This window comes from Vidua chalybeata, chromosome 2, assembly GCF_026979565.1.
Source record: "Vidua chalybeata isolate OUT-0048 chromosome 2, bVidCha1 merged haplotype, whole genome shotgun sequence".
Lineage (NCBI taxonomy): Eukaryota > Metazoa > Chordata > Aves > Passeriformes > Viduidae > Vidua > Vidua chalybeata.
Window position 1 is genome coordinate 97373314 of NC_071531.1, and position 25566 is coordinate 97398879.

Genomic DNA, 25566 nt, shown 5'->3' on the forward strand with positions numbered 1-25566 from the left:
GAGTGCTATGAGCAGTGTCAAGTCTGGGCTCTGTTCTGGTTACTGGGTAATAGACACTTTACAAGAAAAAGGTGGCAAGAGAGAGCACAAATGCTCTTGGCAGAGTTTTCCTGGGGAAGCTGTCCCAGATTATGTCCCTGTAATAAATAATATTAGGAATAATACACAAGGAAAGCTTTAGGAAATCTGTAGTTCTGGTGTAGAGCCAGTTCATACCTCACCTCACCTCCCCTATTGCACGTACGTTTGTTTGTACGTGAGTTTCCACCAAGGATTCACGACCTTGAGGTAGTCGAGAATTCCTTTCGGGCCACTCCACTCCTACCACTGACCATGCAAACCACAAGTCTGTGTCTGTGGGAGGGAGGGGCGGTTTGTGTCAGGGAAAAAAGGCTCCTGCCACTCCTCTGGCGGGGCGCGGAGCGGGGCCGGCTCCTCCTCGCGGCCGGGCGGGCTCCGGAGGCGGCTGAGCGCACGCAGGTACCGCGTCCCCCCGCCGTCCCCGGCCGCTATCGGGGCTGGGGCCGGCCGAACCGAGACGAGCGGGGCCGGGCCGGGCCGGGCCGAGCAGGTCCGCAAGGCAGGCCCCGGCGAGGGCTGGCCGCCGGCGCGTCCCGTCGCCATGGGGACGCAGGGCGGCCCGTCCGCGCCACCGCGCTGTGTCCGCCCGGGCCGAGCAGCGCTCGGGCCCCGCGGCACTCGGGGCAGGCGCCGCTGCCCGGGCGGCGCTGGCCCTGCCGCCCTCCCCGGAGCCCCTGTGCCTGGGCGCTGCCCTCCGGGCTGTCGCCTGTGGATGCGGGGCTGAGCCCGGGCGGAGCACGCCCCTGTGCGGGCATCTGTCCCCAGTGCCGCTTCTCACCTGTGGCTGCCGACAGGAGCTGGCTCTGACCCAGACACCGAAATCCCAAATGTCCCAAGGTCGCCCTGCTGGCCCTGCCAGTGGCCCTCGGCGGCTGCCAGCGATGGAGCCTGTTGCAGAGCTTGCTTGGCGGGGAACGTCTGGTATCGGAGCAAATCTCCCTTGCTAAAGCTCAGAACAACTAATAACAGTTTTGTACTGTTTGCTCATATTTAGGTGTGCAGCTTTGCCTGTGGAACCACTGCAAGTACCCAGTGACTTCAGTGCTCCTCGCAAAGGTTTCTGCACTACCGCTGATGCCTGACTTCACTTGGCCATGGTCTCCTGACACTTCTCATTTTGTGAGATCTAACTTTACTAGTGTGATCACACTATACTGGTGTGATCTAATGGACAACTTTAGATCACACTAGTATTAACTAAATCAATATGGAATAGATTTTTTTTTCCATTAAAAGATCAATTACACAGTATTATTCCATTCACATGGATGGAATGTCAAATTTCACAAAATCGTATCATAATCCTACACAGTACTCTGTACTTCCTTCCCATGCATTAACTGTAGGGTACACTATGCTTTTCTTTATGAGACACTCTTAAACTGTCTGCTTATTAAAAGTTAAGATCTGCAATAATTTGCATACTTCTAGGACATTATATTTTTAGGAAGAATCAACAGCAATAATGTTATAAAAAGTAGTAAAAATGACAGTCCTAAAAGGTAGTGCCTATTTCAGTAGCATCAACTCAGATGTTAAAGTACTATGTGCAGTACTAATTTGGGGAATTTTTATTTTAGCCACTGCTCTAAGAAAAATACATCATGGATAAATACGAACTCATTAAACAAATTGGAGAAGGATCTTTTGGCAAAATATTCTTGGCAAAAGGAAAAATGGATAATGAGCCGTGTGTTATCAAAGAGATCAATTTAACTAAGGTAAAACAACAAAACCTGAACTATATTTACCAGATTGTGCTACTTGCATTTAGGTGGGTATGAACATAGGTTATTTTTTATCTTCTTTGTAGCTCCATCTCAATTATATAGAGCTAAGCTTTCCAAAGTCTGTATCCTTTGCGAGTTTATTATTTTAAAAGCATAGATGAAATACATATTTTGATATTAAGTCTTTGCCTTTTACTGCATTTTTTTTCTTTTCAAAGCTTCTTTCTACCAACAATGTTTGGCACTGCCTAACTCAAATTCAGTTATAGTTGATTCAACTGCAATGAAAATATTGCAACTAAAGTAACAAATCACAATTCTGTGGTAAATTTCTCTAAGCTTTTTAATTTCCTTGTTTCCCACATCCATATTTTCACTAATGAGTAATTCACAATGAAGTATTTCCAATTCTCATTTATGTTTATGGCAGTTCAATTAATCTCGTCTGATTTTAAGTTTCTGTTCTGTTGCTGTCAGCAATTGAGCTGCTTGCCCAGATACCCTTACAAGAACAACAAGAGAATTAAGTCTTTTTAGGAAGCTGTTGAACACATGTGGCTTCAATTTCTGATTTAGAACTAGCTCAGTTGGGCCATGAAACTTCTGCCTTCCTTCCCACTGACTGCAGAGGCAGCTTAGGGCCACTTGCTTGAGTGTTGGGGGAATACCACAGCTGGACCTGGTTCCATAAAGGCACTTAAAATCTCTGTGATTTCAATACGGGGGTTTTAACAGTAAATTTCAATGAGTGCCTACATGCTTTTGACAGGTCTGTTGCTATTCTGGGCCACCCCAGTGAATTTCTAATATATTAGAGAATTACAGTAGGAGAATGAGTTCTAGAAAGAACTGTATGTCTTCCAGATTCAAACCTGGAAAAGCTGATACATCAGTAATGACAGCTAAATGGAAAAATGAATAGCTTCTCTCTCTGCTCGTGACCAAAAAATCCCATGCATTTCTAATCTTAGATTTTGATGTACAACTAGAAGAATGGCTGCTAATGAAATGTTACTGTTCAAAAATCAGAAGCTGGAGACAGAAAATTGCTACTTTGAAGTCAAAAAAAAATTTTAATATGGTAGAGTGTGTTTTATTCAGTTACTGATTTTTGAATCTTTAAGGATTACATTTAAAAATATTTCTTAAGAATGAGGGTAAGAAACTTTACAATACAATACAAGAGGACATTTTGAAGGATAGATACTCAGAGAAATTAATTTTTAAGTAGTATTGATGGAAGTGTCATTATAATAAACTAAATAGTAGTTTTCCATTAATGTAACAGGGCAAGGAGTTTGCCTGAAATGTTACGAGAACAAGTAATACCAGTAAAATGAAGGATTTTTTTCTTCCTTTTCTTTGATCTTTTGACATCATCCCTATTAGCATTACAGAGTCATCTACATCCATACTCTTCAAATTCTTAAGGGAATTGTTTAACTTTAGAGTTTAAATTCTTTAACTTGTTTAAAGGTATACATTTGCCTGTTTGTAAAATGTTGAAATTGGGTTTGACTTCAGTAATGTTCCAATACACTTTCAAACACACGCTGCAAATTTTTTTAATGTTATAGATACATCATATTTTATAATATTTCTACATCATCTTGATACACTGTATTTTGTATTAGTGGGAATAGTTTGGTAATGATGTAACTATTTTTGAAAAGGGTTAAATATATAATTGCTAGCATTTACTTTCTTAATTCTTTGTAGATGCCTGTGAAAGAAAAAGAAGCCTCTGAGAAAGAAGTAATTCTTCTGGCCAAGATGAAGCATGCAAACATTGTAACCTTCTATGCTTCTTTGCAAGGTTTACTTTTAACATTTCTGTTTTAATTGTGGTGAAAGGAGTCAAAGGCAGAAAACCTACCTTGTTAGTGTTGACCATCCTTAGCCCTGTCCCTAATGCCTTACTTAAACATGGGAAAAGGTCTCAACTCCAAGAAATGACACGAGGCATCAAATTTAGGCATCACTTGTGTTTTTCACATGTGTGAGTGGATACTTGGTATGAATCCTAGATCCTGAGGTGTCTGTACTGTCCAAGTTGAACTTTAGTCTTGATTTGGTATGGGAGTCCAGAGTTTAAGGGGATTTTCTAGGAGTTTCAATAGAAGAGAGCTTTTGATTATAGCAAGGAATAGGCCGATCAAAATAGGACAAAAGGCTGATAAAATAGGCAAGAAATAGAATGATCATTTCATCTGATCTAACCTTGGGTTCCTCATATTTTTTTTATCCACATAAGATACATATGACGTGATATGATTATGACACATACATCATGTATGCATGCACACATATTCACATACTTATGTATGTGTATACATACATACAGACAAAACAAGCAAGCACAAAAAGAGGCTATTAAATAGAAATGCAATCTGTTAGTCCATCTGAAAATATCTTTCAGCATCTGGAATGTAAAAACAGTATTGTCATTTCCTACCTTGATATAGGACTGTTTTTTCAGTGATCCAGTATCAATCTCATAATGCTGTGCTAGCCTTTTTTCTTCAGATGTATTTTGAATTATCACTCAAGGATAAAGAATTCTTCAGGACTGAAAGAGATAAAAGGAATTCTATTCACCCTGAAAGCTAATTCCCTGTATTTTTTCTCTGACATCTGCCATAAGCAGTGCCTTATGTCATAAAAGCTGTAGTTGCAGCTTCTGTTCAAATTTTTCACTGTGACCAGGACTGTAAATATTTTAGGCGATATGTAAATCAGATAGTCTTGTAGCCCCAAAGAGGTAAAAATAGGTTGAATTTTTCCATTAAGCAGGCCCTGCTGTTTATTTTTGCTTTTTGGAATATTGTCTACTTTTAACTTTTTCCCTAAGCCTTACTGCATACTTAGTTATTGAGCAAAAAAAACCCTGAACTTTGAAGCATTCTGCTAAGTTTCCTGTAAGAACACCTGTCAGTGGGGTCTCTTGTGGATTTCCTCGTGTATTTAATATTTTGCTGAATCTCCATTTAAATATACTTTCACGTCTTATTTTTGCATCAGGTCTCACTGGAAGTACCCATTTTTTCTCAGTCTTTGAAATGGAGGAGTAGGTGGAGGTTAACTGTTACCTTTTGAAAGAAGGACTGTAAAAATAAAAATAAGTTGTTGCTGTGTTAATGAATAATACAGGAATGAAGGCAAAATTATGCTTTTCCTTTCAGAAAAGAACAAGCTATATATTGTGATGGAATACTGTGATGGTGGAGATTTAATGAAGAGGATAAATATGCAGCATGGAGTGCTGTTTGATGAGGACCAGGTGAAAGACATTTTCTTTAGAGGGAAGAACATATTATGTGAAACACGTGGTTTGAATTATTCAATAATAACTGAACTTTTAAAGAAAACGATGGTAATTTTAGTTGGAGTGTAGGAAAGTTTTTTAGCACTCTTTAAGATAAGAAATTAATTCATTAGGAGTATGATGATGACTTTTTTAATGCCCCCTTCCTCCTATTGCTCTTTGCATCGTAGATGTACTTTTTCTTTACATTAGTAGTATATCCATTAAACCATGAAGACCTTCTTTTAAATAGTGCTTTTCAATTATGGGGAGGATGTGTTATATACAAATTCTTAATTTGTTGGTGCTATTTGCATCATGGCATATCCTTCTTTATACTGAAGTCTGTGGTAAATCTCTCGTTCATTTAATTTAATTTCATTTCATTTCATTTCATTTCATTTCGGTCAAAACTTCTCTGATGCCATTTAAATTGTTAAACCAGAACAGAGAAACAAGCCCAGATATCTGGTTGCTTTTGGGCCATGTTTATATATATTATATTTTGCAAATAGGTGAGTATGATAAGTATTGCAATTCACAGAAGTAGAATTTCCCACTATTCCTTACTTATTCCTTTATTTTTTTACTAACTCCTAGCTTTCTGAAGGAAATTTTCTTTATGTAGGTATTAGTGGACTGAACTCTGGGGTTATTTAGTCATAAATAAAATCTACTTTTGCAGGAACAATAAAATTTTGCTTAGAAACCAAGTAGATACTATCCAACCTGCTAGTGAAAATATACTCTAAGGCATAACATTGAAGGAAAAAAAAAAGCATTGTGACTTTTCCTTTTGCTTTAGTAGTAAAAGAGGAACTCCTTGGTGGAGAAGTCAGTTGAAAGTGAATTACTGGTTCAGTAATAATGAATGTTAAGATCCCATTGGGAGTCATACTAAAGGCAGAGAGAACATGAAAGAAAACAAAGAGAGGACAAACATACAGATCATGAAAGCACAAAGGAGAGAACCAACACACAAATCCCTTGACAATGTCACAGAATAATACATATCCAAAGCAAGGCGAAAGAAATACAGATGGAAGAATGAATTATAGAAACTAAAGATCCATCTGCTGATCAAATAAATGAAAGCAAATTTTCCCAATTTAACGTAGTAGTGTTAAAATATCTTTATATTTTCAAATGTACTTCTGAGAAAGCCTCATTAGTGGCATCAGCCCTAATCAGGAAATTATCCATTTAATGGTAAGCATTGCTAAATAGAAGGTTATTCCTTGAATCAAAGTCTTTCATGTGCATGAGTTTTCCTAAATAGAGAAGCATATCAGCAGGTTGTAGTTTTATTTCTGAATTTAGTCCAAAGGTCCTTATTTAAGAAGATATTTGTATATTGGAAGTTAAATATATGGTGAAAAGCTGTACTGGGACAAGGATAAAGGATAAACACATGCACTTACTTATTATGCAAGTTTCTTCATAGCTCGCTTCTTTCACCACATTTCGGTCCTTCATCTTTTTTCTTTTTTTTTTTTTTTTTTTGGTTCCTGGATCACATTCAGTAGGACTACAAGTACTACAGCTGGGTGGTATGACTTCCATCACTGAGGATTAAGAAGCCACTTCCCAATTCTGTCTTAGTTATTTGCACTCCCTCACTTCTTAAAGAAGGTCTCTTATTCTTGCTTTCCTTTGGCGTGATTCTTCAGTCCTTGTTCAAGTGCATGTCCTGGCAGAGTCAGGGAAAACTTGATGGTGATAAGGGAAGTGGGGTAGGTATCTATTTTCATTTAGTTTAGTGATAGCATTAAATGGAAAGGAACAGTCTATGGCATTAACTTTAAAAATACCTTTTTTACTGTTTCACATTGTACATGTTCAATATATTTTGGATTTTGTTGTTGTCTTTATTTCATATATTTCAGTAAGATGCCCCATTAGAGTCACACAAATTCATAGGTATCTACCTCTGTAACTTTCATTACAGATTCTCACTTGGTTTGTGCAGATCTCCTTGGGCTTGAAGCATATTCATGACAAGAAGATTTTGCACAGAGATGTAAAAGCACAGGTAGTAAAACTGGCACTGGAGAGGAGGTTATTTTGTCCTGTGAAACATATGCTTGAGAAGGCCTGCCATCTTTCATTATCACATACTATTTTTGGGTTTATTTGCAGAACGTTTTTCTTAGCAATAATGGAAAGGTAGCAAAGCTTGGGGACTTTGGCATAGCAAGACAGTTGAACAGGTAAGCATGGTTTTTAATCAGTCTGTGACCTGCACCAAACAGAAATGTTTGTGAATGTCCAGAATGCAGCTTGAACATGCAAATTGTTTGTGGATTGTACTTGCTGAAGGGGTCTGGGATACGAAGGGTCTGACATTACATTTTCTCCTGTCATCCTAAAACATGCCATTCTGCATGGAACCACAGATCTGTTTCTGGAGACACAGTTCCTGCTCATGTAATTGTTGGTAATAACTTCTGCTATCTCATAAAAACAAAAGTGAAGAGCATTTAAAACTAAAGAGAGAATAAAGGAAGAGATTTTGGACATATATTGTGTGTCCTCCAAGACAGAGCCTATGTTAATTTTTTAAAAATACCCAGAATGATCACCTGGACCTGAGAACATAGCATGGCTGGTCTTTTATCTGTATTGTTCTCCCAAAGGGGGAGGCCTTATCTTTAATGATTTTGGGGACAAGGTTGGCCTATCCTGTATAGTGGCCAGGTATGGCCAAAACATGCCAAGGGGCATGATAACAACAGGAAAATGCTTAGATTTGATCTCTTGCTGTGCTTTTTGATTATCTTTGACAGAACTCAGCTCTCAGCATGTAAACTACTGATGCCCAGAGTGCCTTCCTTTGGAAGTGTTCTGGGCATACTTGCTGTAAGGATTTCTTCTACACAGGAGAACAGGACCCAGCAGATGGGAAGTACACCTCAGAATTTGAATGTCCAAGACATACATTTAAAAAAAATATGTAATAGGTTTATACAACAATATAATTGGAGCTTGACAGTACGTTTCCTCCTGTAACCAGTGAATTAAGTTTCTGTGGTGAATTGACACTGTCTGGATGCCAGGTGTCCACAAAAGCTCTGTTACTCAGCTCCACGGAAGAGAGAAAATATAATGAAAGGCTCATGGGCCAAAATGAGGACAGGGAATTGCAGTGCTTTCTGTTGAAGTGCAAACACTCTCCACTATTAAAATAGTGGCTCATTTTACACAGAACTGGGAATGCTGTAGTTTTTCATGGGGGTCCATTATTCAGCTATTTGGAGAGCAGAATTTTTTAACCTGTGGCAGGTAAGTCTCTAGTTCAGTTGTTTGTCAGCTTTTACAGAGAGTAAGCCTTTCTGTTCATTATGTTTCATTAGTACTACAGAGTTTGCCCATACCTGTATAGGAACCCCCTATTACCTTTCACCTGAAATATGTGAAAATCGACCATACAACAACAAAACGTAAGTCTCTCTCTTTCCTTCCTACGTGTATGAGGATGTGCAGGCATGAAAGAACTCATTTTAGTAATATGGTTTAAATCAGTATTTGTGCAGAGCATGGGAATTTCTCATGGTCACCCTTTGTGAAGTTTTGTATTATTGTGTACAATGATTAGGTGCATCATTGTACACAACAGCTACCTTATACTATACAACAATGTCAGTAGTATTTCGACTTAAAATGTCTGAAATATAGCAATCATGACTTTGCTGTGATTAATCTACAGGCTTAATGTATTTATAAATTTTGGCTTTATAAAATTACTTATACTTTAAACTCTCTTTTAATATTCCTTGTTAGTAGTGGTGGGAAATGTAAACCAGTATTTTTTCCCTTTGCTTAATCTGCTTCTTCATCAAATGCCAAATGTATCTCATTTCCAAGATGTAATAACCAATGCATCTTTACAGTTCCAAGTTCATGAATTTTTGATACACTCATTTATTATTTATAAAAACACACTAAAATGAAAGCTGCTAGTTTGGCTGCTTTGGAAATTTGCAGTAGCCAGTTGCAGGAAAGACAAATAGGTCTGAGGCTTACCACGAAATACCAGATGAGAAGCACTGCAAAGTCAGGAGGTGAGCGGGCCTAGACCCTCTTCTCTGTGTGTGGAATGTGATCAACGCCAAATGTTCTGGAGCTCAGAGCAGCATCTCAGCTCTGAGGTGCTATTCAGACAAGTTTACTCTTGTATTGTCTTCTCAGCTGTCAAATCAGCTTTGTCTTTCATCCTGCTAGATATATTAAGCAGATTTCTTGTATCATGTGCCTTTTCCAATTATAATGATAAAATCTAATTAGATACCATAGAAACATTGCTGCCACAACAAAAAATAAATTTCTAGTTGTTTTTTTTAGTGCATCTTAAGAAAAAAAAAAATTGCACCAGTCTATGGCAGAATAATGGTAATAAATTTGGGAGCTGAGAAGAGGTACTGACTACATGGATGAAAATATTGTAGACTTTTCACTAAAACTTTAATTACTTCTTATTCACAGAGATATTTGGTCTCTTGGCTGTGTGCTGTATGAGCTGTGTGCACTAAAGCATCCTGTAAGTACTGTAGAATCAGCTCATTATCATATTATTAGAAAATATAGTGGTCACCTTGCAAAGCCTGTAGTAGTAATAGTATTCACAGTCAGCTACAAGAGTTATTTTCATCTTGTTTATTGATACTAGAGAATGACTGCTAGTATTTAATTTTTCACATTGTATCTGTTTTGTGCATAATAGAATAAAAAGTATTATGTTGTATTCCTGTAACTTACATAAGCATGTACTTTGAACATATATTTGCTCTTTAAAAAATACGAAAATTTTTCAAGAAAGATGAACAATGGAAAGAATTAAAGACAGGCTTCAAGGTAGGCTTAGGTGTATAATTTTACTCATTTCTTTTTGAAAAAACCAGTCTATACTTATTAAAGAACCTAAACCCCACATTTCCCCAGAAGGTGGTTTAACTCCCTGGAAGAATTTTCCTAAAGGAAATGTATTTTGTTTGAAAGCACATTTATGTCAGAAAATAACTGAGAGAGCATCTTCAGGAAGTTGTGTTGTCCTCAGCCTGATCTGAGCCTCAGGTAATCCTCAACTTGTGACTATTACATGGAGAAGGGAACACAGCAGAAACTAATCTTGACAACAGGAAAAGAATTAGGTTCCCGGGACTAGCAGATGTTGACTTTTTGCTGAGCTTGGATGTGGGAGAAAGTAGAGCAGCACTAATAGAGCAATTGTGCTGAACTACGAGCAAGGAGAATACTGCTGAGGAAAACTGCTGTTTTCACAAAGTGGCAAAATATGAAACATTACTTTGTATGAATATTAGGTGTTTTATTTATTTATAATATAGGTATTTTATTGCTGCCCACAGTTTCAGTGTGAGGGCAGTGACTCAATGCACATGTAGACAGGAAATGCAAGTGAGGCTAAGTTAAATTCAATTCTACCACTTTCAAAATAGCCACATAAATAAAAGGGTGATTTTAGAAAGAACTTGGGTTTTTTTGCCTAAGGACCTAAAATCTATAGTGATGCTGGCCTCTTAAGAGATCTAGTGAACTGAGAGGGCTGAATTATCTGACTGGCATCACTTGTTAAATGATCAGGATTGTATCTTCATTCTGGAGGGAGCACAGAATGCAGAGGCTTTTGGGTTAAGTGAGGTTTTGAAGGTGAGCCCTGTGAAGACAATATATGCAGATCTCTGTTGAACAGCTTTTGGCAAAACACATGATGTTTCATTCTGGAAAGATGGGCTTCTGTGTTAACTGTCTGACAGCAGAGGGTGAATAAAACTCTTCCTTCCATTAGACCTTTCAGTTGTGCAGCTGAAACCAGGAGAACGTAACCAGAAAACACAATCAGAGAGTGGTTATATTAATATTCTGCAGAAAACCATGGTTAGCAAGGAAGGATTTGTGGAGGGATTCCACAGCATGGGGCTTCTCTCCCCTACTCCTCTCTCTGAGACCCCACCTGGAGTGCTGCATCCAGCTTTGCAGCCCCCAACAAAGGAAGGACATGGAACTATTGGAATGAGCCCAGAGGAGGGCCACAAAAATAATCAGAGGTCTGAAGCATCTCTCCTACAAAGACAGGCTGAGAGAGCTGGGGTTGTTCAGCCTGGAGAAGAGAAGGCTCCAGGGAGACTTGGAGCAGTTTTCCTGTGCCTAAAGGGGGCCTGAAAGAGATGAGGAAGGACTTTTGACAAGGGTATGTAATGATAGGACAAGGGAGAATTACTTTAAACTGAAAGATGGTAAACGTAGATATTAGGAAGAAATTCTTTACTGTGAAGGTGGTGAGGCACTGGCACAGGTTGCCCAGAGAAGTTGTGGATGCCCCATCCCTGACGTGTTCAAGGCCAGGCTGGATGGGGCTCTGAGCAGCCTGGTCTAGTGGAAGGTGTCCCTGCCCATGGCAAGGAGGTGGGAATGAGATGATCTTTGAGGTCCCTTCCAACCCAAACCATTCTATGACTCTGTCAACAAGTACCTATTTTCAAGTTGGGGTGTCTAGTCCATCATTCTGAACCAGCAATACTTACTGTCCTCTTTTCATTGTTTTCCCTAATTAAGTTTCAAGGCAATAGTTTGCATGAACTGGTGCTGAAGATTTGCAGAGGACGTTTTCAACCAGTGTCTCCTAACTATTCCTACGAACTGAGGATATTAATTTCCCAGTTGTTTAAAATATCTCCGAGAGATCGACCATCCATCAATTCTATTCTAAAGAAGCCCTTCTTGCAGAAACTTGTTCTCAGATATCTGCCCCCTGAGGTGAGTGACTGTGCTGCTGCCTGCTGAGACAAAATAAGAATGAAAGTAGCATAAACAGTTCTATCAGTTCTATCAGATTGTTTTTTCTCATAGGTAGCACAGGAAGAACTCAGTCACACTGTGGTACATAGAAAAAGGCCTTCAGCATCTCACTCTAGAGCCAAGCAGATACAAGGTAATGATGATAATATTATGTATCATTAGTTCTAGAATAACATTTGTTAGTTACCATACAACTGTTGGCTGTAACTTTCTCCAGCAGTCTTTACTGCACATTTGGATGAAGGGTTTCACCCAAAGCTAAAAGTAAATAGAGGAGAGAACTACAGCAGCAGAACCATTCACCCAGGCAATGCACTGCTGTGCTGTTCAGGGAAAGACAGCTTTGACACTAGCTCATCAGGTACAGTCATCTAGAAGAGCTGCCATAGGAAAGTGCTGAAACATTAATCTTAGTTCTTTAAAAAATAGAATTTCCAAAAGTGAGAGGCTTTGGTCTAGTTTATGTCCATCACATGAAAAACATCCTTACTGTGTGAAAAAAGCATAAATCTTGCAAAACATATTCCATAGTATTTTACAAAACAACAAAAACAGTATTTTCCAGAGTCTCATAAATTTTATTAAATTGTGAGACAGTGAACTCTATTTTGATGTAGTGCCCATTGATAGACCAGATTATGTATGCAGTTTCTAAGAAAACATGAATGAGACTAAATCTGTGTCTATGAACTGTTGAATATCTGGCGTGTTTCTAGCAGTGTAACTTTGTTCTAATTCTATATTCTTCATTATATCACAATGGGTCCTCAATTTTTCTTTGGGATGTTAAAACAGTTCTGTGAAAATAACCTATGTAATTACTTAACAATACTTTGGACTCTCCTCCTCCCACTGCCCCTCCCACCCCCCCACCCCAAATATTCATCAGTAGTGTAGGAGCCCATGTTATTTTTTAAAATGACTTTCTATGAGGTTTATCTGCCCACACAACCAATGCAATTTGGACAGAAGCCTGAAGAACTAAATAACTTAAGCACTTAAACTCTCTGATCATTTAATCATAGTTTTAATACAATTTATCTCCCAAACATGATACTCTAACAGTCAATACTCATGAAAGGTTTAAAATTCACTTTGAAAGTACTTAACCCAAGAAAGGACACTGCTTTTCATTACTGCATCTAAAATATTTGCAAAATACTATAACTGACCAAACTGGAATGGTCTGTACTTGTATTCTCCTACATGGGAAACTGATAAGGTAGATTTTTCACTTTTCAGCCTTTCTTTTCAGATTTCACAGGTACTACAACATTGCCTAGTGATTTGTAGAGCATGGAGGGTCTGCTTTAGAAAGGGAATGCCTAAACAGAGGCACCAGAGCCTGTGAATTAGACCTCCTGTTTTCTGTTCTTGGAACTAGAAATCAACACTCCAGTTTTAAAGGTCTCCCTCTTATTCAGTGTGCTGTGCAAAACTATGTGTGGTATGGTGTGAGGTATGGTGATGATGGTGAAAGGATGTAAGGAATGTTTACTAACCTGTCAATGTTAGGTGTGGGCATCCTACTATGGTTTGCAACCACACGATCATTAATCATGTAGAGAGCACAGAATGCAATTTTATAATCTCTTATTGTTAAAAAGCATATAAACTTCAGAAAACAAGAGTCCAGGACCCAGTTTCTCTGGAATCTGGAATAGTGATGCCTTTCAAGAAACAAGAATTATTTCAAAGAAATGCATGGAAGCCTCCTTCAAGAGTACAACAGTCTATTATTCAGGTACTGTGTATCCACATTCTCATATATATATATATATATATATATATATATTTATACACACACACACAAAATCATCTTCAGAATTATACATTATTACACACAGACACACAATCTTCAGAAAGCAAATGCCTGCACTTAAAAAAGTTACTTTAAAAGGTTTAAGACATTAAGATGTGTATTTAACTTAATGCCTATGGTAAGACAGTAGAGGCTAGTTTGGTCTAGACAGTTAAAAGTGCCTGAATCCTCAGAAGAGATGTTTTGAAAGCCTAAATGGGAAATACTGAATCTAGGCTGCTTTGGTATGGTCCTTTGTAACAAAAGGATTCAGGCATGCTTAGCATTTATGTTTGCACAAAGGCAAATAAGCTCCGTGTTTGCATTTTTTGCTACAGAAGCAAATACACTGATCCTGTTACTTCTGCCCTTCTGACAGCAAAATCACCAGCACTCACTGCCATTGCCTCAGATACTTGTTACTGACAGACTTCTCCCAAATGCAAGCCTAGTTTTTCACAACCACTTTGTCTCTCACTTGTTTCCCCCCCCCCCTTTCCTCAGGCAGGGTATCAGCTGTATGCTATGCCCAGCTTCTTTCTTAGCATCACTGCACACGTTTCTGTTTATCTTTAAGAGCATGCAGTAGTACCTTGAATGCTGGTGAACATAAGCACAGCACATTTAGGATCTGGGAGCCCCCAGATCTGCACACTGCAGTTACATGAGCTTAACTGCTGATAGGGAATGTGGAATTCCCAGAACTGCACCCATCATGCAATCACTATGAATAATACTGGCCCTATGTGGAACATTTGACTTCGTTTTCCTCACAGTTACATTTGTGCCAATACAAATCCAGAGATGGATTAAGTGGGAAAGGTGGTTTCCTTTCACTGTGCACTGCTATAATCAAAGGCAGAATTTTGTCCACAGTGTTTTGACCTACACTGGGAACATTTCCATGTTCTTTCAACATCCAAATAAACAGTGTGCAGGGTTTCAGGGACACTTGCATAGTGACATACTTTGAAGATGTTGCTTCAGGATTCACAGAATCACAGAATGGTTGAGGTTGAAGAGGACTTCTGGTCATCACCTTGCCCACACCCCTGCTCAGGCAGGGTCATCTAGATCCAGTTGTCCAGAACTATGTCCAGTTGGCTGTTGAATATCTCCAAAGATGGAGACCCTAAATCCTATTTGGGCAACCTGTGCCTCACCCTCAATCACCTTCCCTCACAGTGAAAAATATGTTTTCTGATGTTCAGAGGGAACCTTCTGTGTTTCAGTTTGTGCCCATTGCCTCTGGTTCTGTCACTGGGTACCAGTGGAAAGTCTGGCTCCATTCTCTTTGCACCCTCCCTTCAGGTAGCTACAACCATTGATAAGATCCCACCTTCAAGCTAAACAGTCTGAGCTCTTTTAGCCTTTCCTCATAGGAATAATGCTCCAGGCCTTTCACTGGACTTTTTCAAGCTTGTAACTGTCTCTTTTGTTCTGGAGAGCTCAGAATTAGACACAGCACTTCATGTGTGGTCTCACAAAGTGCTGAGTAGTGCAAAAAATCACCTCCCTTGACCTGTTGGGAATACTTTTGCTAATGCAGGCCAGGATGTCATTCACCTTTTCAGCAAGGGCACATTGTTGGCTAATGGTCAACTTGTTGTCCACCAGGCCCCCCCTTCTTCTCTGCCAAGCTGCTTCCCAGCTAGATGGCTCCCAGCATATACTGGTGCAAATGGACTTTGCACTTCCATTGCTGAACTCCATGAAGTTTCTGTCATCCCATTTCTCCAGCCTTTTGTGGTCCTTTTGGATGGCAATACAACCCTTTGGTGTATCAGCCACTCCTCCCAGTTTGGGTTATCAGTAAACCTGCTGAGGGTGCACTCTGCTGCCCTCTCCCCTGTGATCTAAATCATTAGTGAAGATGTTGAACTCTAGTTACTCGCCTTCAGCTGTGCTTCACCCTGTGATCACTACCCTCTGGGCCACTTTCCAAGCAATTTCACCTGCCTGCCCATCCTGCCCTCAACTCATCAGCTTCTCTATGAGCATTTTATGGCAGACAGTGTCAAAAGCCTCCAAGAAGGCAGTTGCCTGACAGTAAATATCCCCTTGTTCTCCCCTTGTCTGTCAAGCCAATCATTTAATTGTAGAATGTTAATGAGTTGGTCAAGCATGATTTCCTGGTGCCTGCTTCACTAGTCACAGTTCTCAGTCCCCTGGCATTTATTTGGATAGTCAAATTTGTTCTTCCTACTGCTTGGGATTGCCATACTTCTGGAGACCATACTGTAAAAGCTACTCCACTGAGGAAGGAGATAAACACTTCTTGGGGTTACTTTTTCCTCAGGAACTTTGCTGACAGTTGGAAACGTTCTTCTTATACAGATATGAATTTATATTCTACTGTAATCTGGACTGTACCACAGGTACATGAGCCTATTTTCAGTGTATCTATGAAGGAAAATGGGGAGGAATAGTTAATGTATTTACCATCTGTGAAAGTGATACTTAGATGCATTTACATTTATGTAAGAAAGTAAGCAAAATTTAGCTTTTTTCTCATGCACCATATAGTCTCCCACAATGGCAAAGTTTGTGGATGTCTGACCACAGTTATATCCTGTGGTGGCAGGTAGGTGATCATCTTCTCTCCATTGTTCTTATGAGAAATGGAAATGACAGTCTTGTCTCAAAGCAGAAATACAGGGATGTTTCATCACAGTAAGGGCTTTGAGAAGTGATAGCCCAACTCCCACATGCGCGTTATCAAGAGATGTGAAATGAAGCAGCACAGTGCTCCCCTGAAAGCAGCCATCAATGCCTGTACTGTCCAAAACTATGTTCCAGGTTCCCCTTGCTATCACATGTCAAAATGAGGCTCTTCTGAAAATAATTCAGTGCTTTAGGCTCCAGAACAATGAAGTGACTCTAGGGCAAGGACACTACAGAGTACAAAGCCCTGTGCTGACTCATTCACAACAATGTGGGCTGCTGCTTAATGACAGGAGCTGATGGAACAGGGGAGAAGGAAAAGGCAATGGTGAGATCACATAAGCCCTGAGAAGTTTGGAAGTTTCTGGATTATATTTGGAAAGATTTGGAAAAGTTACACTAACTATACCATAGACAGTCATATTACCATGCAACTCAGACTGGGGAGAAGTACAGGAGGTTAATTCAAACTTGTGCTGATACAAATGAGTACAGGTAAAATAACATCCTTTATTGTATTTTCAGCCACAGACCTCCAGATTTAATATGGCAGAAAGGCCTGGAAGCATTAGAGTACATGGTCATTGTGGTCATTACTATGAGAAGCATGACAGCTTGCAAAGGAAAGCTAATGCACATTATGACCTTTCTCATATCAGCCAAAGAGTTGAAGATTACTATAAACTAAAAGGACGAGTTGCATCTCCACCTCCACCACCCGACTGGTAAACATGTCACTCTATTTATGTCTGCCTTGTGTTTTTTGAGCTATTAGCCTTCCTGAATAAGTAATGCTGGCATAGCTGATTTAGTGGAATGACTCCTCTGCTTTGTCTTTGATAATTTTTCTTTTTTTTTTTTTTTTTTACATACGTTTATTACACAACAACACAATTCCCTGTTCTTCACACCAGAATGAGAATAATAAAAAGATCAGAAGCAGTTCTGCAGTGAAGGGAACAGAGTGAGAGCAGGCCATGAAAGTGTTTTTTTTTTTTTTTCACGCAACACTTCTATCTCTGTTTCAGATAAAAAGACCCTTTCTCTAGCAGTTTATTTACTTCAAAGCTTTTCTGTTACAAAGGAGAGGTACAACCTTATAAGATTTCCTGTCCATTCTGTGACTGGCCATTTTAAATGTGGATGAACATTGAAAATGTTGAGGAAGAAATTTTGAATACTTCCAAAGCTTTCCTTTAAAGTTGACAGAATCATTAATTTTCATTCAACAACAACAGTGTTTAGAATGTTTCAGTTACAGATCTTCAAATTTAGAACATCTCTCCTGACCTGAATTTCTGGTGCCTTATTTAAGGACAGAGTCAATTCAGTTTGGCTCCCTGTGGCACAAGTGGATTCCCAAGGTAGGAAATTAAATAAATGGGAAACAGGGAGCTTACAAGTGACTGATGGTTATTTTATATCAAAAAGCAAAGGAAAAGTTTCAAAACTACAAAAAGTTTGACTGATCGAATTGGGCACAGAGGAGAAAGACAGTAAAAAGGTTGCTGAATATACAGCCTCCATTCTGACAATTTTCACTCATTTTGAGGATCAGGGAAATCAATTTTGTTTTAGTTAACGCTTTCAATACCATTTATCAAATAAAAGTTGGAATGGCTTTGCTGCACTCTTCAAAAGGCTTAAGTAACTGAAGTAATAGGAAAGGGAATGCCTGGAAAGAATGTTTCCTTCTTTTACTGTTGTGCCATATTTATACTTATTTCATCCACATTGATGTATTCATGTAGTACAAAGAAAGTTCTGTTTGTCGTATGTGGTAGAACCTATAGAGAATTATTTGTGCAAAAGTAGCAAAGTTTGTGAAATAAAATGTAGTATATGTACATCACTTTCTTTTCTCAGGACTGCAGAATTTCTTCAAAGGCGGTTTGAAGCTCAGCAGTACAAGATTAAAGTGGAAAAACAGATGGTAGGTAAATGTTGAACCATAGAATAAAATCTGTAGAGGAAGGAGAATGAAAATCCAAAGATTAATTGATGTATTTTGAATAGCAAACTGTAACACTGTCAGGTAGAAGGATTTGCTCTAGCAAATTCTCTGATCTGCTCTGCAGTGTTCATCCTGAGGTTTTATTTCCTCATACAAAACTGTGACAATGTAAAATTCTACTGTGACTTTTCCCTCCAAAAATGTACACTTGCCTTTACTGCATTCTTCAGTGAAACAGGGAGAGTAATTGAGTGAGCGCTGGAGGAGAGGATTCTAAATGAAAACTCATTTGCTCTGGGATTCCTTTGTACATCCACAGGGACTGCGACCATCCTCTGCTGACCCATATAATGAACAAATACAGCAGCAGAAAACAAAGGAAGAGCATCTCAAGAACCATCAGCAAAACATGTCTAGAAAGAATGAAATGAAAGAACAGGTAAATTAATCTCTTCCTTAATTACCTAAAACTCTCTTCTTCTACTCCTTGACAATAGTATTCCTGGCATAAGAATTCTTTTTCATCAAATTCTCTTTTCCATCATCGATTCTTTTCCATTATTTTCCCATCTTTTACTGGAGAAACAATATACTTTTATAGTTTTAGTTTTGGGTGACAGAGAAAACAAACTGATACTTCTGTCGTGTGTGAACATATAAAAATACATTTAATCTTTCTATATTTGGTTTATTAAAAACATTCTATCCTACTGTTCTTTAATAGGAGTATTTGAAAGAATTGCAGAAAATTCGGGAAGAATACCACAGTGATATAAGAGAATTCAAAGTCAGAGCAGGAGTACTCCAGGTAACAAAGCTCAGACATATGGATACTCATATTTACTTTTTTATGCTAAGATACTTTATTAGGAGTTGAAATGAACATTTTTTAAAAACATTCCTTAGGAGGACCAGAAAGTACAAGATAAAACCTATCTTGTGAGGCAAGGGAAAGCTGAGCACCAGTCTGAAAACAAAGATATATCCAGAATAGGAGAAGAATCACTTCAGGTATCAGTACCATCTCCATCTAAATAGATCTTTCTGAGCAAGTCCCACACTGTCTTTGATTCATTCTCTGGGACAAATCTGTCAATATCAGTAGTATCCTCCTCAGTGATCCTGGAGCTGACTTTTACTAAAATGAATTCAACCACTTGATGAAATAAAGCAGGTTATAGGCAGCCAAATTAGGAGAGAATTTGGATTCCCAGTGATTTAATGGGAAATGCATGATAATAAAAAAGAAACATTAGATTTGGGCCTGCTTGGTGTCACTTTGTTTCATGGGCTCTCCATCTTTTGGAGAACCTGCATAAAAGTAAAATCTGTAAATTGTTGTGGTTTCTCCTGAGGCTGAAGGCATGCACTGATTGCCACAGATCACAGAAGAAGCTGTATACTATTGATTACTTTGCTTTTCTCTGACACGTTCTTACAGGAGACATAATAATATGAAAAGGATTAATTAAATATTTTTAGGTGTTGTCAGAAAACAAGATATTGCAAAACAGGGCTGTACTTTTTACAGGCATAGGTTTCCACTAAAATCTTGATTTTAGTCACTTCTAAAGTTTTCCAGAATGAAATGAGTCTATGTCATCTTGCATGTGATCATTAAAAATAAAAAGATGTATTATTTATATCTTGACACAATACTGTATCTTTCTAACATGGGCTTTTGAAAAATCAGAGGCTTGCACTTTATGCAAGAATTTCTATTTTTCTTTTTGCCTGATAAGCCAGAATTGACAGTGAATGAAATATTCTTAAAGATCTTTGTAAAGGAAATTCATTATTATATTTGCTATTAAAAGAAATCACTTTCTTTATATGGTATACACATATTCAGTTACAAAGAGTGTAATTCAAACTGGTTTTCTTTCTCTCGTTCCAGGATATGGAGGAAAACGTTAAACAAGTCAGACTCCAGGATAGGCAAGACCAAACAATATTAGAAAAGAGACATAGCACAAAAGTAGCCATCTTTACTGTTGTATTTTTTTAAAAAAAATCTTATTATATCTGTACATTTCAAATTACTGTGTTACTATGGCAAGTCTGGAAATGAAGTTATTTGAGAGTCAATTAAGAGTGCTGGTTTTCTGTTTGTTAAAAGTTTATATCAGAAGAAAATAAATGAGCTTTTCTGACCATGTGAGGGATATTCCCTTTAGATAATCCCACCTAGTAATCAATCTCTACCTCCTCCTCCTTATATCAAACTGCATTAGTAGTGCATGGGAACTCATGTTTATTCAAAGTCTAAGTAAAGTCAAGTCAGAATGCTAATTTAAAATATTTTGTTATAAAATGTGATTCCATATATGGCTTTTTAAATCATAGAAGGAGATGGGAATTGAATTAGAAATGCACATAGGGTACCAGGAATGTTTCTGACTGTAAGATCACTGTGAAGTAGACTAAAAGTCTTTTATGAAGTATTGCGTGGAAGAAGTACAGTGTTCAGTTTTAATTCTGGTTGACAACCAGCTGTAAGAACCAACTCTGTGTATTGCAACAATTTGAATTAAATATTTATCAAAGGCCCTTAAAATCAAAAGCAGATGCAGTAATTTTGCAAGATCACTAAAGGAAAAAGATTATATTTAAGGAAATGTTTTTGTCCAATGTGTTCAACTTTGATCTTCTTAAGCAGAAGAAAGACGTTGTTAAACAGAAGTTATTTGCAATAGAAGAATAATTTTCAAATTTGTAGTTCCATATAATCTGTGTACTTTTAATTAAATGCTTTTATTTATTAGAACAAATTAATAACATGTGAATTTTCTTTAGGGAGGAGTAAAATTTGAAATTAATTTAGATGTATGTTTTCCTGAGGAGGACAGCATTCAAGAAGCAGAGGTATATTTTAGTTATATTCACAGCATTTACATTAGAAATCTGGATCCATGACAGCTCCATAATTTAAGATATGTTTCCATTACCATCATGCTCTGCCTTTGTTATAATGAAGTTTCCTATTGAGGATTTGTTGTCATGTTGCATATGTCTGCCCTTCTACGAGAGGATAATTGCTTAGAAGAAAATTGGGTGATACTTGGGTCAGTCTTTCACATGGAAAAATATGAAGGAGTGCAGATATTTAAATTTTCTAAAATGGGCTTGAGAGGAGGAACTTATCTCAAAACTGAATCAGTCTGCAAATGCTAAATTTAATTTGTAGATTGTTTTAGTACATTTCTGCTTCTTTTCAGAAACGAAACAGTATTGTATCACAAAGCAAGAACAACTACAGAGAATATTATGTTTTCATTTAGTAAAATTATATTTTTGGCTTATCAGCATGTAATAGCTACCCATTAAGATTTTTATTAGTATATTAAAAAAATCCTAACAGCAAAAAAAATTATTTCTAGTATATATATATATATTTTTTAATTTATAAAGCACTACTTTGTCATTCTGTTGTTTCACATCTCTGTGGAGCCCCATGCAGCCCTCTGATGCACAAATCACAATGTGGCTTCTGAGTCCTGCTGCGTCACTTTTTGTTACACAATTTTCCTGTGCATACATGAGGTTGGCTGGCAAACACAGTAAAATGAGAAGGGATTAGCTATTGTACTGTATTTGTTTACTGTTTCCAGAGCAACTTATTGTTTTTTCAGGTATTAGATAAACTCAATGAGACTTTAACTTTTGTGGATGGTGAGAATCTTAAGGAGAAATTGGTGGACGTTTATGAAAATCATACAGACAGAGCTTTGGAAAAACTGTCTGACTACCCAAAAGGTATTTACTGGGGAAATGCAATGCTGAGTATTAATCCTGAAAACTACATAGGAGTTAGGTAAATTCGGTAACTCAGTTTATATCACATAATATTATAATCACACAGACATCTACTTTACAAAAAAATCGAAAGAACTTTGCCTCTTCTTTTTCTTCCCCTTAGAGTCCATACATGATGTGAAAAAACCCAGAAAACATTGGCAACCTGGAGCCCCTCAGACACTACTGAATTTTTTAGCTGGTGCTGATGTCACATCTGCATGTCCTACTATGACTGGAAATGAACTTGGTGAGAAAGTTTTGGCTTTCAGTGAGCACCTAAAATTCAGACTGAATTCATCCATACCTGAATGTCCACATGATCCAGCAGGCTTTTAATTGCAGGACTTTGTAACAGCAGAGGTTATTGTACATGTTAAGCCATGGAAAACAGTTGTCATTTTCCCTTCTAACACTGCAAACATGTTGTGTTGCTCATACCTATCAAGAGCGCTGTGTTTTATGAATCACTCTGTGGCCTGGCTCAAAATGCCAATCTATTAAATTGATCATCACCACTTTCTCAGGCCTTGAGCTGATGGCACACAGGAGTGAGGGCAGTGAGTGCCAGTGCTGTCCTGGAGCGTGGTGGAGTTCTGTTTTCCCTCTGCACACAGTGGCAGTGCCACCACTGTCACAAGTGCCACCTCACCCTGCGGTGGCTGTGGTGACGCTCCACGTGAGAAAAGTCCCTGTGGTTCTTACAGTGCCACTGTCTACATTCCCAGGCAGACAGGTATCTCCAGTGACTGGTTTCTGCAAACAAGGAGCTCTTCCAGCATTCCAGCATGCTCCACACACACAAGATAGACAAAAATAACCTGAAGAGCTTGCATGGATAGTAAAGACAAAGCAGAATATTAATACACCACCTTTTGTTCCTTCTGCCTTAGATTAAAGACCACTGGGCACAAAAGAAACAGGAACTTCTTTTAAGCTCTTTCAAACCAAGAAGCCATCAAGTTTCAGAGCAGTGACTGCTCAGGGAGGCTGCACCTGCCCATGCCAGGTTTAATAAGAAGTTACTTAAGCATTAAAACCAGTGTTAAACATTTTTAGTGATGAGTAGTCCAGACCATTTTTCCCTATCCATCAGATAAAGTACTTATAAAAAAATGAGTATTCCATAAAGGAAAAAAAAGATTCCAGAATTGCACAAAAGGAAGAAATCAGTGTTGAGACTAGGAAAGTGTGAATCTGATGAAAGACAGTGCCAAGCTACAGTAATGCTTTAGTGACCTGAGAACCTTGCTGTTCTTCAGCTCACCATGTTATTCTGCCTGAAGACATCCCGGAAAACAGGAAGCAGTGGAAACAGACACCACCAGAGACACTCCTGAGCACCTTAGCAAAAGCAGAGCTGTCTGATGATTCCTTAATCTGTTTTGAGGAAGGTAGGATGTTTTTCTTTAATATTTCTTCTAGCCTTGGCAGAGGGTCTGTGATAAGAAACATTTTGAAGCAGTTGGCAATCTAGAAAAGCAGGGACAGACCTTCTGCTCTGTCCCTGAAGCACTGAGTGGCCTCTTTCAGGATGTTGCTGTTTTCAAAAGCAGGGAAAAGGGCAAGCCTACTCACTGGCTCTTACCTTCATATGTAATTCTTACCTTTGCTTGGGTAGACAGAGAAAAGCTACTACTGCCAGCAGGCTGGTAGGTACCACAAACCTGGAGCTAGCCCCTGCAACTGTAAAAAGCATTTATTCAAATACATACATGGTGACTTAAATGACAGTGGTGACCTTACAACAGGATCCATGCTGAGACAGCTGACACTGCAATTGATGCAAACTCACCTACACTGCAACCCACTTTCCTAAGATAACACTGTTTAAAAAGTTACATTTACTTTGCATCAACAGAAGTGTGACATTTATATTGTTGTAATTTGAACAACAACAAAACACCTCAAGCATTTATTTATTTGCTATTCCTTTACACATACTTTTATAGTTTTCTACTATATAACTGAAGGAAAGTTTCTTTTTCTTTACAGAAGGGAGATTTACTCTGTTGCCTCCAGAAGAAAACAAGGAAGAGGATTCAGAAACATACTCTGCTGCTGATGTTGATGAAGGTAGACTTGAGCCAAGATCAGATGGTGAAGACACGTAAGTCAAGCACATCAGGAGAAAAATCCACACAACTGGACAGTTTTTTAGGTTGCATTGCCTAAAGTTTTTCTGTGTTCTTAAAAATTCATAAATAATACAAAGTCTGCTAATTTAACTTTTAATTCTGTAATTTGTCACAGACAATGCTGTCATTAAAAATTACAGCAGAAATATTAACATGGCCTTGCAGCTCTTTTCTCTTGCCTTTTAAATACAGGTAAACAATCTGACAGAGACAGAAGAAACAGTTCCCATTAGGTGTGTCACTTGTATATTATTTACAAAGTGTTTAAGGAGTCCTTGAATGGAGAAAGGTTTGCTATGAAATTATATTTATTATTTGCTATGAAATTATTTCTCTTGTTTTAATGTGCAGAAATTTTGAAGATTCTGAAGATGAACTCAGACATGAGCTGGAGGAATCTCTGGAAAAATTGTCAACTTCTCCAGCAGAAGAGTCTCACATCTTTTCAATAAGTAAAGGTCAAACAGATGAAGAGAAGATGAGTTTACCTGACAAACTTGGGAAATCTGATGATGATTTAGAAAATAATCATGGGTAATTTGGTGTTGATGCACATCATGAAAAAGAATTAAAATTAATAGAAGGCTGTGATTCTTTAAAGGAAAAACAAATCAGGATACTTTTCAGATGTCTGAACATTGAAAAATCCTCATCTAGACTGAAATGCTGTTTCATCTATTATTCTTAACTACCTGGACATACCTGACAAGTCCTGCTTGAGCAGATTTCAGGTTGTGCACTCGGTTTAACCATTTTTGTGACTCTCCTAGTTTGTGTGTTTTATTTCCCTAGATAAATCAACTCCTTGTTTTAAGAATCTTTTCCAGCTTTTCATAATCAATGTGTACTGCCAGCACAGCTTTGTAATCTACAGTTTCATTTACATAGTACTGACCCTACGTAGTGACATCAGCTGCTCAGAAGTTTTATACAGTAGAAGGCTTTATTAGTGCCATGAGAATTGTGCATTCCCCAGTTCCTAGTAAAATATGTAGGTATGCAGGTTCTTCCAACCATGTTTTTTTCACATAAAAAATCTCATACAATCCAAGTGAATCTTAAATAAAGGGAAAACTACAGTCTGTAGTCTGATTTTAGCAGTTTTTTTCAATGAATCATTTATGTTGGAAAAGATCTTAGAGTCCAACTGTTAACACTGCCAAGTCCACCACTAAACCATGTCCCTATGTGCCATGTCTTTTAGATACCTCCAGGGCTGGTGAGTCCACCCCTTCCCAGGGCAGTATGTTCCAATGCTTGGCAACCTTTTCTATGTAAATTTTTTT

At 38.2% G+C, this 25566-nt stretch overlaps 1 protein-coding gene across 6 annotated transcripts; it reads left to right on the forward strand.

Annotated features, from left to right (window-relative positions):
- The first annotated feature begins 352 nt into the window (after positions 1-352).
- NEK5 (NIMA related kinase 5) lies at positions 353-25380 on the forward strand. Of its 6 annotated transcripts, XM_053935511.1 has the most exons (24): positions 803-1002; positions 1662-1802; positions 3531-3627; positions 4994-5091; positions 7064-7147; positions 7255-7325; positions 8469-8555; positions 9598-9652; positions 11686-11886; positions 11980-12061; positions 13536-13672; positions 16919-17118; positions 18260-18326; positions 18667-18786; positions 19072-19155; positions 19254-19358; positions 20245-20325; positions 21144-21212; positions 21980-22103; positions 22267-22392; positions 23405-23536; positions 24138-24252; positions 24473-24513; positions 24632-24692. In XM_053935511.1, exons 2-23 carry the CDS (start codon positions 1686-1688, stop codon positions 24474-24476), a joined length of 2256 nt encoding a protein of 751 aa, XP_053791486.1. In that variant the 5' UTR covers positions 803-1002; positions 1662-1685; the 3' UTR covers positions 24477-24513; positions 24632-24692. The 6 variants fall into 6 exon arrangements, with proteins under 6 accessions (XP_053791483.1, XP_053791486.1, XP_053791482.1 ...); XM_053935508.1 differs by lacking the exons at positions 803-1002; positions 24473-24513 and adding an exon at positions 353-480 and having other exon boundaries at positions 24632-25380; XM_053935507.1 differs by lacking the exon at positions 24473-24513 and having other exon boundaries at positions 24632-25380.
- Positions 25381-25566: the final 186 nt, after the last annotated feature.